A 16,107-nucleotide genomic window follows, 5' to 3' on the forward strand; every position below is an offset into this window, starting at 1 on the left:
TGATGATTCAGTTTGATTAGATTTAGGTTAAAAATGGGTAATGCCACTGAATTGAATAGTGGGAGATACTGCCTTATTAGAAAAAAACCTGTATAAAATCATGCTCATGGAAAGGGCTCTTACTTAAACAGTGTAGTTGTTCAACTATGTTTAGATTTACAAGTATATATATGAGATTATACCCAGGTGTCCTTTTGAATAGAGCACATTATAAGACATAACAAGTGTCTTTGTAATAGCCTCTTACTGGTGTCTCACTGGTCTAAAGGCTAAAGATGGTGAACAAATAGTTAAAAGATGAAGAAGATTGTATATTCAGCGACCTCAACAGGATCAAGCATGGCCCACTTTTCCATAGTAAGGGAACCTTTAAATATCTCACTGGTCACTTTTGGGAAGGCTGCTAGCTATCTGGTCTGATAACTCTAAAGACTGGGGTAACACTTAACACTACATTTACATATAATGACAATCAATTTATGGACTTTAATATAGCTGCTGATCAGTCAGGGGAGGAGAGAACAGAGGGATGTATTTGTATCAGAAATATGTGTTAAAGTAAAGAAAAAAAAAAGATTTGGAGACAAAAATAAAACTGACATGTGTTTGAGCTCACAGAAAGCGCTTCAATACATTTATTCGACGTGTCAGTATTGTTCCACATATCAGTGCAACAAGTAATAATTATTCAGAATTCAGTCTTTGTCTGAGAGTTCACACTTGTGACGAGCAAGAGAGAATCATCTAGAAACTGCCTACATAGGCTTTTGTTCTGCGAGAGCTTCTCAGATTAGAATGAGTCAAAACGTAGACCACACCACCCACTCTGTGATCTGCTTTGTCCTAACTGAACATCACAGGGAGGAACAATGATCTGCTGTGTGTCCAATGTCTTCAGCATTCACAGTTAATAAAGTAAAGGTGTAGAGAAATGTAATATCAATTGTAAACGGCCAGTGTGTTCATTTCAGCGAGTAAGACTTACTCAGAGTTACTTACAGACTTATAGGAACTAGTTCATTTCATTTTTCGGGTCACTACTACTGAACAAGACTTGAGCAACACTTGCTCTGGGAAGAGCACGTTGTCTTCAAATGCCATGTATCTTCAGTGACACGGTGGAAGAGGGAGGGGGAGGACGAGAGCTGAGCAGCAGTTCAGTGGATGTGGGATACAGAGTGGGATCTGCAGCAAGATCAGATAGCGGATATTCTAAGAAAGTGAGCCACACTTGGAAGAACAGACTCGTCTTAGATGTTTAAGTTGAACTGTTTAATCATATCTTTTAGTTTATCTAAGAATCTTCTCAATGGGACATTTCAAAATTAGCACAAAAAAACGGACTGGAGCCTTTTTATACTTCGTCCAAAATAGAAACAAATATGCTTTTAATGTGCGGCTGTGAGCTTGTTCCCACACAAGAACTTAGTGGAGCCATAACAGCAAACGAGAGGAGGACACCTGCTGAGGAATGAAGCAACACAAAATTCTGGAATAAGTGTACAATAGCGTGACTTTAAGGTAAGATATTTCTTTGAATTATTAAAAAGTTGATACATTTTTTGGTTAAAAAAAAACAACACTTTTGAGTTTTGTTGAGAGATCAAAGCTCGTCGTGAGTGGAGTTCCTCAGAAAACTGTGCAGCCACAGTAAACAATATTAGATAATAATAGTTAATAATATCCCACAGACAATCAACATCCTGCTTTCTAGCGACCAGAACACACAGAAACATGCAGCAATTTCACCAACAAACATGGCCTTTCACACAGGGTCAAACCAGAGCACATTTTCATTCTCCTAACATGAATGTGAGACGCTTTCATTTCAATCCTTCATTGAATTTTATATGCACACAGAGAAATCGACGTTTAACACATTTTCAAATTTTCTATTAGTAGCTTAATGTGTGGAAATGGCGTATGAATCATTATCGAGCATTTTTATAAACCTTTCAATTGTTTTGAATAGCCTTACATTACAAAAATATAGATGAGATGTTTAATTTGGCTTACTTTTCATTATTTAAGGTCGATAATAAAAACTGTATGTCATTAACCCTATGTTCTAATATATTCCTATACATTTTGTTTTAGTTCTATTAAAGATATTTTTGAGCAGAATAATGTTTTATTTAAGTTAAAATATCACTAGCATTATATTTAAACTTAAATAAAACATGACGGGTGTTAGTTGTGGATTTAGAAATTCTCTTTTGTTCTTGTCAATGAATTCGTATTAAACTGATACAATAATTAAAATATTTGAAACGCTAGGAGGACCTTTAGCTAAAACATATTTTTCGGAATGATTAGTGTAGCAACATATTAAAAGCAGTTTGGAATGTAAAACTAATCAAACTATTTTGGGGAAAAAAACTATTACAAAACATTTATAGGCTACAAAAGTATCAGTTTCACCTGCTGAATGTTTATTGTTTTTTCCGTGATATTTGATATTAAGAAACCATTTGCTACATATGAGTAAATATTTCTAAGACTACTGATCCAATGTTTAATACATTTAATCTTTTATCATGTTCAAATAACAGTGGGAAAACAGTTAACATACTGTTGTAGAGACGTATTCTGATCATTCAGATTTATACGATCAGATTCTAACACGAGTATACATTCATGTTTATTTGTTTTAAAAAAAAACATCACTCCACATTCCACTTTTCTAAAAAAAAACTTTTTAATATTTTTGCTCATTCACTTATTCAAATAGTATTGTCTCCCTCAGTTGTGTTGTAAATGTAAAACTTTTTTCCATCAAATTAAAGCCTGTGCTTTTCAAAAATATTTGTACTGCATTCAAACTGCAATATGTAACCTCTAGCCTAATCCACACTGGTACAAATATATGCTTCCCTTTTTTTCTCAAGAGTCTACTGAAACTCACTTTGGGTTGTTGATTTTTGCCCCATATTATTTACCAGCCTGGCCTCTCGGGGGAATTACAAACTGTGTGAGCCATGCAGTGACTTTAATGGTTGTGCCAGCTGGAAGAAACCAAAGATACGTCACATAAAATGGCAGGGTATTGGATTAGCCTTCTATTTTTGTATCTTGTTGATCAGAGAAATCTGTTTCAATACCCATGCATTACGAGGAAGTGCGATAACATGTGAATAGAGCCCAAGCTTTGTTGTAGATTGTAAATTTGTAGTTGAATTTCAAAAGCAGTTTTCCGTTCTGACAAAGTGAAAATATCAAGCCTCTTAACGCTAATTCAAATCATGACTGTCTAACATAGCAGTAATCAAACATTTAATTTACCTCTCTCTCTCTCTCTCTCTCTCTCTCTCTCTCTCTCTGTCTCTCTCTCTCTCTCTATATATATATATATATATATACACACATACACATTTGTTGATATACCTTTTTGTTATCCTCATTTTCTTCCATTTTCTTCCATTAATCTTCCCCATCATATTAAGGACACTCATAGTCATAGTATACAATGTGGCACCTGGGTATATTTAATTGTCACAACCTGTTGTAATATAAAACAGCTTTTTGAGTTTAATACTATATTGTATTAATAACTATGCATTTACAATTAAACATTATACCTTACCTTACCTAAAACAGATTGCGAAAAGTTACCGTTTTCTTGAAACTTAAGACTGTATTATCTTCTGGCTAACTCTAGTTTCCTACCTTGACTCCATCATAGGTACCACCAGTGGTCCACACTTCTGAACCCATCTCCTGCAGACTGGGCAGTCTTTGCCAGCTCCTGAACTGTGTATGAGCAAGGAAGACGCCACGGCTGCCCCCACTGAGGCATGAGTGTGGGAAGAGCCCACCACGACCGCTTCTTGCCCTGCGAAGAAGAAGAAGGCATGAGACTGAGTACCATGCCTGCCATGGGAAGCTTTGGCAACGGCAAGATCCACACGAGACGAAAAAACCTCAACCGGTTCGTCAGCAAGAACGGTCAATGCAACATCCATTTTTCCAACATGGATGAGAAGTCCCAGCGGTACATTTCCGACATCTTCACGACATGCGTGGACATCCGCTGGAGATACATGTTTCTTCTCTTCAGCCTGGTGTTTGTAGCATCCTGGATGCTGTTCGGTTCAGTGTTCTGGATCATCGGGCACCTTCACGGCGACATGGAGTATCACTCGGAAGAAGAAGGTTTTGTTCCCTGTGTCACACAAGTGAATAGCTTTGTGGCGGCATTTCTCTTCTCCATTGAGACCCAGACGACTATTGGCTACGGAGCTCGCTGTGTAACGGAGCAGTGTCCAGCAGCAGTCTTCATGGTGGTCTTTCAGTCTATCATGGGCTGCATCATAGACGCCTTCATGATCGGCGCCATCATGGCCAAGATGGCGAGACCGAAAAAGCGAGCGGAAACTCTGTTGTTCAGTCGTAACGCAGTGATCTCCATGCGTGATGGAAAGTTGTGCTTCATGTTCAGGGTCGCCAATCTAAGAAAGAGCCACATCGTTGAGGCTCACGTGAGAGCTCAGCTGGTCAAGCCTCGCTACACAGAGGAAGGAGAGTACATCCCCCTGGATCAGATCGACATGAACGTGGGCTACGATAAAGGCACAGACCGGCTGTTCTTGGTCGCCCCCCTGACTGTCATACACGAGATAGACGAGGAGAGTCCTCTGTTTGGCATCAGCAAGCAGGACCTGGAAACGTTGGACTTTGAGATCATCATCATACTGGAGGGGTTGGTGGAGGCCACAGCCATGACCACGCAGGCCCGGAGCTCATACGTGCCATCTGAGATCCTCTGGGGCCACCGCTTCGAGTCCCTCGTGTTCGAGGAGAAGAACCAGTACAGGGTAGATTATGGATTTTTCCACAAGACATTTGAAGTACCGTCAACGCCAAGGTGCAGCGCCAAAGACATGGAAGAGAGGAAGCTCCCCCCCTTGGGACCAAACTCATTCTGTTATGAGAACGAGTTAGCCTTCATTAGCAAAGATGAGGAGGAAGGGGGTGGGAAGAATGAAGGGGATGGAAGAGGTTCTTCAGGAATGATGAACGAGCCAGCGAGTTGTGACCAACAAAGCAAAGAATCTGACATTTGATCTGAACCAGCTGCTTGATTAAGCAAAAACGTTTTAGTTGCAGTGCATTAAGATGTAAAACCAGCCAATGATTGTGTCCACTTACATGAGAACCATTGATATTGAAGCATACCAGTCTTTGAGCTTCATCAAAAATGGCCAACTGTTTCACCAACACACCTACAGCAAAACCTACATGTTTAATACCATCTATAGAACAACAAAAAATCATATAAAGTGTAGGTTCAGAACATAGTCTAATTTATAGTAATATTTATTAGATCTGAATCATGATAGAGAAACAAAGATCAAATGTAACATGTTGAAGTTGTGTTGCTTAGTTCAGGATTTCAACTCAATGTGTGGAAGTGTTTTTCTCAAACAGACAGCTGTTTAAATAATGACGATATTGTTGAAAATAGAAACGCTGTTCTGTATTTTTGTCAATAATGTGTGACCTTTATTTGTACTCATCAGTATGTGTCTGTTTGTACAAAACACCTGTGTCTCAGTGTTGAAGGAGGACAGTCAACTTAGCTTGACGAAAGCTTTAGATACGCAATTAAAAATGACTGATCACCGTTTCAATTTCCTTTAAAGGGGGGCGGTTTTTGAACACTCAGTTAACATAAAAAAAACATTTTGTTCCCTTACTCCATTGAGTTTAACAAACTGCTTGCGGGCCTTGAGTGCAATGAATAACAAAATAAATATAATGAATAAATAATAGCAAAACTGTGGATTCACAACATCTCCAGTAAATCTGTTTATCTGATTCTTTGTGGGTCAAATAAAGCGGGTGAACTGAACCTCCTAGCAGTGATGAACCTCTTCTGTTTGTCTGCGTCTCTGCTATTTCAGCACATCTGAACTCATTAGTATTTTTATCGCTTGCTGACTCTTGCTCAAAATATCGAAAGAGATTGTCCCAGAAAACGAAAGGTGACTTCAATGCTACGGAGCGAAACAACACTGGAACAGTTGGTCTCGCCCCATCCGTGCACTTTACAATAGAAACAAAGCAGTATTTATTGACATGTTTCTTCAGTGAGAGTGCTGTTTGCTTGATGGACAACTACGTGTATGAACTTTGGCCTTTTTCTGTCTTCCTGAACATGACATTAAAGGCAAGAGGACCATTTCCTCCACCTGTCTCTCATCACAATAAAATCTGTCAAAGCCAACTTCTCCTGCTTTTATGTTGCTTCTCACAATAAGGACATTTAATTTGTTACTAAACTACATTACCTGTTCGGCAGGTGTGTGTAAATGTTTAACACAAAACTACATGGGAGGATGTTTTTAAACTGTGAGCCAGAAGGAACTCTGCGATTTCCCTAAACAACTTCTGAACACAACATGAGTGCTTTATACTGAGCATCCTTACCCTCTATTGTGATCACACTTTTGTGGCAGAAACCAGAGGAGATACTCCTCACTATTGAGCCATTGCACTGGCGTCCAATAGGAATTCATTCTGAATGTCAACTGAGAGTAGACATAGTGAGTGGATATCCAGAACTGCTTTTGTCGTTCAGATGACCTGGGAAAATCTCAGTTTGAGGGAAATTTCTGGAGGATGATTTCACCATCAATCCGAATAAGGATTAAAATGGATGGATGATGAAGAGAGGTTTTTCTTCTCTCATCTGGAAGACCTCCAAAAGAAGGCAAAAACATGGCCTTCCTACACAATGCCAGAACATAACTGGCTCCTATTCCAAGTCTCTAGTGGATGACAGAACTCATAACTTTTCACACTTGGGTGAAAACTGATCCAGTGATTATTGAAGGTCATAGCCGAACACACCATCCTGTGATGGCACCTTGTAACCCTGTAAATGAACACAGAGAGCAGGATCAGTGTTAACCTTGACAATCCTACTACAAACAAGCCTGCCTTTATATAAATGAGGTGGTAGATGGTAAACAGAAGAAATTACTCCAGGAGCGCTTCTCATTTCTGTCTTGTTCATGTTGAACCACATGAGCTGGGATGGACATGCATAGCTATCCGGATCTGGACAAGTGTCAGGACCTGAAGAATCTCAACTATACAGTAGAAATGCAGTGTGTCACTTGAGAAGTGCAGGCGGGCGGAAAGTGGGAGTGGGCCAGCCGTTTGATAAACAGAGAGGAATGGAGTGATGAATGGTTGTGATATGCGACAGTAGTTGGGGTCAAGGGTTTCCTCTTTCACACTTATGTAACATCTTTCAAGTGTGAAGCAGTCAGTGCTTCCTGATCCGGTGTGTATTCTTTTCCAATCCCATTCTAAGAACACACTGCACACATTTAAAGAGCATGTATTAAAGTGGATTTTTAAAAAATGGCATTATTTGACATTTTTTCATAGGAACCTGTAACTCAAGGATAATGTGGGATCATCCTCATGTGGAATCAAATAAGAGATGTGCAGCACTGTAACTCTAAGACGTGTTAAAGAAGCAGTAAAGCTAAAGTAACTGAGGTGCTGATGAAAGCAGAGTTACAGATCCAAAGGTCTCAATTTGCAAGGTGCACAGCAAAACAAGACTTTTTAAATTACAAACAGAAAATATGTAATTCTAGGAAAATATCTGTCCATCCAGACGAAATCTCAAGCAAGTTTGTATCACTCAAGAAATTAAATGACAATAACTAAATGACTATCGTTTTCATGCTGTCGTCCTAGAGCCAATGCCTATTTTTGTCTTATAATTCATTGTGTATATTTCTCTCTAATAACTCTTTCTTTCTTCCCGTTTTCAATCTCCTTGTTTTTTTGTTCTTCATCCAATTCATGTTGTGTGTTTGAGTTTCTATGGATAGTGATGCGGACACTTTTCATCGCCTTTTTTTGTCTGATGTTTGGTTGTTGCGTTTGTGTCTAGGTCTGGCTTTGTCTTTGTTCAGAACCTTACAGAAATAAGCACAACATTATAAGGTATATGGCTTAACCTGTTTAAAATAGAAAAATAAATAATTTGAGAACATAGAATAAAAAAAAGGTGCTTCTCCAAACAAGGTAGAAACCTTTCCTGACAAACCATTAAGAAAAATAAATTAATTTTGAAATGGTTTCATCTTGTTTTGGCTGTTCATGTCGAGGCTTTGGCTTTTATTTTCTGTTCAATGCTCTACATTTTTTCTAAAAACAATTTTTTGTGTGTAAGGAAAGTACGTGATCAACTAAAACAAACTTTAATAGAATCATGCAGCTCAATAAGACTTTGTCTATATATATTATAAATATATATTTACTTTATTTATCTGTCTAAATAACATCTGAAAAATAGACGTTAGACATGTGTATGTGTTTCTGTCTGACATAACAGCTTCTGCTTTGTGAGGAACAGGCTGCTTTCTGCTTCCTGTTGATGACCTGTGCCAGAAATACACAAACCTAATTACAATATACTGTAATTATATATGTGTGTGGGTGTGTGGGTGTGTGTGCGTGTGTGTGCATGTGTGTGTGGGGTTTGGGTGTAAAGATGTTATCTTGTTCTGGTCTTATTCAATTAATGTGTGATCTGTGTGTAGAATAAATTCAGCCTCATCACACAAAATAATTAACTGCTGCTTCTATTAGCGTATAATTAAAATATATATTTTGTGAGTGCTGTTAAAGATATAGATTAACTTTATTAAGAGGATTCTGAAATAAGATGCTCTCCGCTGCAGTGTCGCAGGATAATACATTAAATGTACGGAGTGGGCTGTAAGCTGATGAAGGGGATGCTTTTGCGGATCTTTTTTCAGCAACTTTAAGGAGCTACGAGCTTGAGACGCATGACAATGTTGTAACATTGTAATACCTCAAAGAATACCAGCATGAATATGATCGTACAAAACTTGCCACTCAATCTAGCAATTAACTCTGAACCCCACTAAAAATCAAGGAAATGTAAAAAAAAAGTGTGGCTAGATTTGGAGTTTTTGGGCACCAGAGTGGAAAAGGGATAGTGGTGGGAATTGTGGTGATAAAATCTTGTTTTTGGCGTTCAGAGGATGAGAACAGTTTGCTGGTATGAAATCAGTGTTTGCTGTCAACCTTCCCCACATGTATCACATTGTTGGTATTAAATTCCAATTTCCTTCTCTTTGACGGTAAAACAAGATGGTTTGTGTTATTGTTCAGAGGGTGTGGAGTGATTGAAGGTCAGAGAAGTGAACTGCTGAATGGAATGATCCACCCCGGCTAACACTAACTGGGAAATAAAGTTAGGACCTGGTTATATAAAGTCAAGTTCATTTAGTGCAAACACTGCTAAACATTATCAACATTATTCATATGTACAAATTATCTTGCCGTCTAAATAACACACAACTAGTCGGCCAATTATCTAAATATTGATTAGAATAAAAACAAAGAAAATTCAAATTGGATATATTTTGGAGGTGTAGAAATGAAGTTTTTTAAGGACAATACAACAAAAAGGATATTTAAATAGTCAGACTGTGATAGCATTAAGCTAGAATACATATTTCCTCCATTCAGATGGAAACTGGTTAAAAAAGAAACAATGTGAGTTGTAAAATGGCTGTGGGCAATAGCTACGTCACCAGTAACACTGCTTCAGTTAGTTTCCATCAACTGTATTTTCAAACCTTTTCATATTATCTGTTTCATTTCAATTAAGAATTTACACTATTACTGCAACACAGTACCACATCCTATGTTGTCCAGTTTTAGGAGAGGGTGGTGAGGGTGTATAGGATCTTATATCCCATTACGTTGTTTTGCTTAAGGAGACATGAGTTCTACAGCTGATCACATCAGTCAGTTGAGCATCGTGCAGCCCTACCTCGAGCAGTCTAGGATTTCATTACAGCAACAGGCTGATTCCATTACAGCCTCCGACTCAAATGTCCACAGCAACCACAGAGCAAGAGAACTTCCTGGCGGGAAGCCTTCATTCTTTCTATCAAGGGCACGATGGTTCGACAAATGTTTTTCAAACAAATTAAAAAGATACATTTCGTTTAATCGTTTTTATTGACAATCGTTGTCGTTGTTTATTTTCAGTTATAAAAGGCAATACGTCGCGTATATAGGTGTCATTTTAAAACGCAACCAGGAGAGGGCGCTGTTGCGCATGAACCATCTTCTATCGTGTGACGTTTTTCTATATTCCTTATTAAACACTGTAGTGGTAATTGTTCTGTGTTGGTCAGTAGATGGTAATACCTACATACTTATTAGAACTTGTTGTTAGTTAATGCTAGAATACAAGAATGTCTATCCCCATCGCAGCTCTCTCTTTATCCTTATTTATAACATAAATAATATATTACATTTGGCAAGACTGCACAAAGAAGGGTTAAGCTAAGGCTAATGACACAGAAGTACTGCCACTGTAGTAAAACTATCCGGTGCTTCCGCGTTCACTGCAAAGCTTTTTCGAGGCTAAATTTAGAGTGCGCCTAATGACAGATCATTACGGTAGTAGTAAAGCGGTTTAGGTGACATTTCCGGTAGCCCACTATTCGAACGGAAGTAAAATAATAAATCCTTTATTCAGGTTTTCTGCTAACTAAAATGTATTTTCAATTTTTATTATTTATTCATGTATTTTTAATGAAGTAATTTAAGCCAAATCGCATTTACATTTTCTAACCATCTGATCTAAACAACTGATCGACCTATATTGTTTTTTTCTAAATAAACACCGTGTCATTATAGATAAAGATCAATAAAATAACACATTTGTTTACCATTGCAGGACATATTTAACGTAAATTCTCATGCATATTAACGGAAATAATTCAAAACATACTGGTCTCTAACCAATACAACCACTGTCATCATCGGGAAGATTGCAGCATTGTCCCAGTCTATCAATGATGGCACTTTAGGGGGCGCTCTTCATCCTCATACAGGCCACAATTACCTGTATATCACATGTCAAGCCTAACACTCGTTAGGTTCAGACACTGAAAGCCTTCAGTAGCCAAATCTCTAGGTAGTGGAAGAGACTTAAATTTCAAGTTACTTCTGGGATTTGAATCAAGGACCTTACGCCCCGAAAGCCAGGATCATACCCCTAGTCCATCATACATGAAACAAAAGCAATTTTGTTCCTATAACGTGAAAGTGACTTTAGAAGCATGAGACAAATATATGAACATGGTTAGAACCGGAATTATACTAGGCAATGTTTCCTGTTTTTTGTCTTGTTGCCCTTTTTGCTATAGTGCATCAGTGATCGATTGCGGGGTCAAGGAAGGTGTGTGTTGCATTTATCCAGGATTGGTTTCACCTGATGAATCCGTGTCTGCTCATCTTGGCTTGGCTTTTGTGTAACCAAGTAAGCCTGGACGCTCTTGCTTTGGATTCATCTAACCCAGTTTACTCATCCTGGATGTCTAAATCCTACTTTTGTGCAATAGGCCTCTGGACATGAAGAATGACAACACAGATTATAATCAGAATTAATCAAATATAGTTTATCAGTGTAAAAAAAATATACATGCATACAAAACAATTGTTAATAAATACTTTCAAACAAAAATAATAAATAATAAATAAAATAAACACAGCCAAATCGGTGGGATGGCGGCGCCCCAGAGCCATCTATGGGCCAGTCGCAACTGAATTAGTGATATACTGTAATTCACAATTTCCAGAAGGTCCATAAAGTTTATCCATCTAATGATCTGAAATATATTAAAAGGGTGAATATCTAAATTAGTTTGAAACAATCCATAGATCTGGCACAAAAACAATGGATATCAAAAAATATTACATTAATAACAAAATTATATTATCCAAGACAGGTTGGACAGGTTGATCAGGAGGGCTGACTCTGTGGTTGGAATAAAGCTGGACTCACTGGTTACAGTTGCTGAGAGGAGATCACTGGACAAAGGACTGTCCATCATGGATGATGACAGTCATCTTCTGAACACTCATCAGTGAGCAAAAAGCAGATGGAGCACGAATGCTCCTTCCCAGATGCAAGACTAATAGACTCAGGGACTCATTCATTCCGCGGAGTATTAGATTGTTTAATTCTGAGTTTAGGGGCAGGAGTGGAGCGAAAAGATGATGACATTGTTAATCTTTTATCTATGTTCTTTATCTTTAGACTAAGATTGTGTCATCTTGTACTTTCTTTTTATCATCCATCGTCCTTGTTGCTGTGTGCTGGGTGGAGAAAAAAAATTCCAGGAGACCTCCAGAGAGAGAGATCAATAAAGTTTAGCCATCTATCAATCTAAAAATCCTTTAAAACAATAAGGTATAAAGGCAGACAGAGTGTTGTACTGATGCCCTCCCCTTAAATGGCACTCAAGATTTAAATGCAACTTGACTCATCTGAACATACGATAGCTTTACAGCAGTTCAATTTAAATAAATAAATACATTTTCACTATATTACTAAAATATCTAAAAAACACAAGTATAATAGTCGTTTTTTTAAATAGATTTTATTACGCAAATGACAAAATGCTCTGGTAATTCAACATGTTTGACAATATTCCTCATAGTTTTTTTTGGTTTGATGGCATCTTTCAACAAAGCCATATTTCCTCGTGTTTATTTTATACCATTAACTATGCGTGTTAAGGACTTGAGCAGACATACATTGACGGATCCTCTTCTTTCCCGAGACGCAGATGTTGTGGGATCCTCTCAGCCCCAGTTGCAACTATCCTGGTCTGTCATTGTTAATATATCGGTGACCAGGCCGGTGCCAATTGTTTTGTTTCCATCTCTCAGAGTAAACCTCTGGCCTTTTTCTAACACCATCGGCTGACGGAGCGTGAGCATCAAGGAGGAGTCCTCTCCTGGCATGACCATTTCCTGAACAAAAAGATTTTTTTTTTTTTTTTTACATAAACAGAATCTCTCCATATAAATTAGGAACTGTGAAGACAGACCTTCTCAACAGGCAGGGTGACTCTACAGGCCATATCCCAGGTCAGTGAAAACATGACCGGCATGAAGTTGGTCATGAAAGGTTTGTGTCTGCCTCCTTCTTCGTGGCTCAAAATGTAAACCTGAGCCCCAAAATAAAAAAACAGTTGCAGGTTTGGTTTGTACTTTTTGCAATATAAATGTAAAGAAGCAGGACAAAGTGTTCGAGACCTGTGCCTTGACTTTCTGGTGTGGCAGAATGGATCCTGGTTTGCACATCACCATCCCTCGCCTGAGGTCCTCTCTCTTTAATCCTCGGACCAGGGCGCCGAGGTTGTCTCCTGCCTCTGCCCGGTCCAGAGACTTATGGAACATCTCAATACCTGAGACACAACAGAAGCCACCACTAGTAAGACTTCTTCAACCATCTTTACATAACAGTAAAGATTAACTCCACTCACCTGTCACAACTGACTTAAAGCTGCGATTGTGTCCAACAAACTCACACTCATCTCCCTTCTTGACCAAGCCCCTCTCCAAGGTGCCAGTCACCACTGTACCCCTGCCTGCAGAAAAAAAAGAAGCTGTTGAATTCATTTATCACCTGGTGTAGCAGAAGCAACAAGAAGCCATACAACAATGAAACTTCTAATCCTTCCCACAGCCAGACGGAGACTCATGCTTTGCAGTTATTTTGCGATCAGGGAGACAGAACAACACAAAGATTGCATGACCTCCAGAGATAATAAAGAAGCCAATGTCATTACCTGGGATTGAGCACACTCCCTCAATTGGAAGAAGGAAAGGTTTCTCCAATTGCCTTTTTGGCAGAGGAACATAACTGTCGACAACATCCAGAAGCTTCAGAACTGCATTAACACCAAGGTCTGGATTGCGCCCCTGATAAAAGACAATACGTTTTAACACTCTAGTCCCTTTGCCTGCCGATACTTTGATGACTTTATTTAAGGGTTGTTAATGCATTGATAGGAAAAAGCAGAGAAAAACAAGAATTGCATGAATGTCAGCGAAGTATATCCACTAATAAACACAAATGTTTTAATTCAATATAAAATCCCTAAATAGGATTAATCTAATGTCGAAATAAATTACTTAATTGGATACATGTTTGAGAATATTATGCCTCCTATAGTATCAACTGAATTCTGCTCACCTCCAGGGCACACAGAGCAGATCCAACGACTACAGGTGCGTTATCGCCGTCGTAGCCGTACTCTGTAAGAAGCTCACGGATCTCAATCTCCACCAGCTCCACCATCTCCATGTCATCCACCGCATCTGCCTTGTTGATAAAAATCACCACATGCTCCACACCGATCTGCTTGGCCAGCAGAAGGTGCTCCCGAGTTTGAGGCATCTGGCCGTCAGTGGCAGCCACCACGAGAATGCATCCGTCCATTTGGGCTGTTCCAGTGATCATGTTCTGAAAGGAAAGGTGCAGGGTTAGAAGTCACGTGAAAGTCAAGCAACAATTTGTATAATCACCTTGACGTAGTCGGCATGACCTGGGCAGTCTGTGTGAGCATAATGCCTGTTTGCAGTGGAGTACTCCACATGAGCTGCGTTGATTGTAATTCCTCTGGCCTTCTCCTCCGGTGCATTGTCAATTTCCTCGTATTTTTTAAAGCTTGCACCACCAGCATCAGCTAGAACTGAGAACCCAAACAGAAAAACATTTTTTTTAATATAAAAAAGCAATTGTTTGCATTATAATGTCTAGTAGAAATAGCAACAGGAATAACTAGAAGGTTGCAGGAAGAAAAGAAAAAAGAGAGAGAACAGGAGGAAGAGTTGGTCTGCATCTTGAGAATTAAATGCATTAGGTTTTTACCCTTTGTGATAGCGGCTGTAAGTGTCGTCTTTCCATGATCAACGTGGCCAATTGTTCCGACATTTACATGAGGCTTGTCTCTAGTGTACGTCTTTTTAGCCTCTGCAGCGAAGGTCCTCCGACATAGTGGTATAGCCCCCTAAATGGCAGTTGGATTTAATCGTTAGAGAAACTCTTGTCAAAAAGACATGTCCTGCCAAATGTACACAAGCGCACCAGTTTAAATGAGGAATGTAGCAGGCCTGGCGATGAGAGATGAAGGGCTGCAAACAGAAATCAGAGTATTCAATCACAAAATTCTGTTCACTACTTAAATTAAACATTTACATTTTAGACTTACAGGGCAAACGGTTGACTTGTAAAAACAAACATTATAATAATTGACCATTTAATTCAAGAAGCCAATGTTGTACTCTTTGCTACACTCACATGGGAATTCTAGATCTATTATTTAATACATGTTATACATGTTAATACGTGCACTGAAATAATTGAATATCATTCGGTTGCCATGTATCTACTGTTTAACAACGTTAGCTAACGTGCCACAGTAATGTGACCTTGCAATGAAACATGCTCCGTGTCCATCACTCGTTTTTCACAGAATAAGATACAAATATGTTGCTTAACTGATATCACACAATATGCTATGATAAATATTCAGGTTCCAATAAATGTCTTTTTTAAAGTCAATTTTGTTAAGATTAAAGGTTTTACCGGAGGAACAAGCACGCAGACCCAAAAGCGCGGCCATCTTGGAATTTGGGACAAAAACAAAGACAACTTGAACAGCAAGATAGTTAAGGGTGTTATATGTACGGTGAGCTACGTCTTAGAAGAAGAAATTGTGAAACGGGTTAAATATAAGTCTGTGTTTATGATAACGAAAGATGTATTGATCATGTGTTGATAGCTTGCATTTAAGGAAACATTTTATGTTGTATTTTTCATTTAGTTAAAAAAAAATGATAGTATCGGAACACAATTTTTATATTCTATTATGATCCCATTTAGATGTCTTTGTTGAATAAATTAAGTGTTTGTCGCTAATATACAGATGTGTGTGCAACTATGATTATGCAAATAACCATTACTTACTTACAGTTTAATTTAATATTGCATCCATTTGTAGTGCAACTTAATCATCTTGGATCCATCGGTACTCTTTGGTAGTCAACCTTTGACATTTACCGTAACTGTAAGAATACATATTGAACTTTTAAAATGTTTTAAAATAGCAGTTAAGTTTCTTTTCAGTTTTGCAGGAAAATTTGCTTTTGTAGTGTTCTATTGATTTAAATTTTGAAATTACACTCAAAAACACATGTGACAAACTGTGACACATAACATACTGCCCTAGAAGATGT

General features: G+C 38.4%; 2 protein-coding genes across 2 annotated transcripts; one reads left to right on the plus strand and one right to left on the minus strand.

Annotated features, from left to right (window-relative positions):
* Positions 1 to 1,172: 1,172 nt before the first annotated feature.
* kcnj12b (potassium inwardly rectifying channel subfamily J member 12b) lies at positions 1,173 to 6,072 on the plus strand. The gene is made up of 2 exons (XM_087809034.1): positions 1,173 to 1,521; positions 3,683 to 6,072. The coding sequence occupies exon 2, from the start codon at positions 3,795 to 3,797 to the stop codon at positions 5,061 to 5,063; it is 1,269 nt and encodes a 422-aa protein (XP_087665160.1). The 5' UTR covers positions 1,173 to 1,521; positions 3,683 to 3,794; the 3' UTR covers positions 5,064 to 6,072.
* A 6,367-nt stretch (positions 6,073 to 12,439) lies between these two features.
* On the minus strand, positions 12,440 to 15,512 carry tufm (Tu translation elongation factor, mitochondrial). The gene is made up of 10 exons (XM_087809906.1): positions 15,458 to 15,512; positions 14,957 to 15,003; positions 14,741 to 14,879; positions 14,395 to 14,561; positions 14,063 to 14,332; positions 13,656 to 13,788; positions 13,350 to 13,454; positions 13,120 to 13,271; positions 12,912 to 13,031; positions 12,440 to 12,834 (listed from the first exon to the last, which is right to left on the minus strand). The coding sequence occupies exons 1-10, from the start codon at positions 15,492 to 15,494 to the stop codon at positions 12,664 to 12,666; spliced, it is 1,341 nt and encodes a 446-aa protein (XP_087666032.1). The 5' UTR covers positions 15,495 to 15,512; the 3' UTR covers positions 12,440 to 12,663.
* Between the last annotated feature and the right edge of the window lie 595 nt (positions 15,513 to 16,107).

The sequence above is a fragment of the Callionymus lyra genome, chromosome 15 (assembly GCF_982586985.1).
Source record: "Callionymus lyra chromosome 15, fCalLyr1.hap1.1, whole genome shotgun sequence".
NCBI classification, from domain to species: Eukaryota; Metazoa; Chordata; class Actinopteri; order Syngnathiformes; family Callionymidae; genus Callionymus; species Callionymus lyra.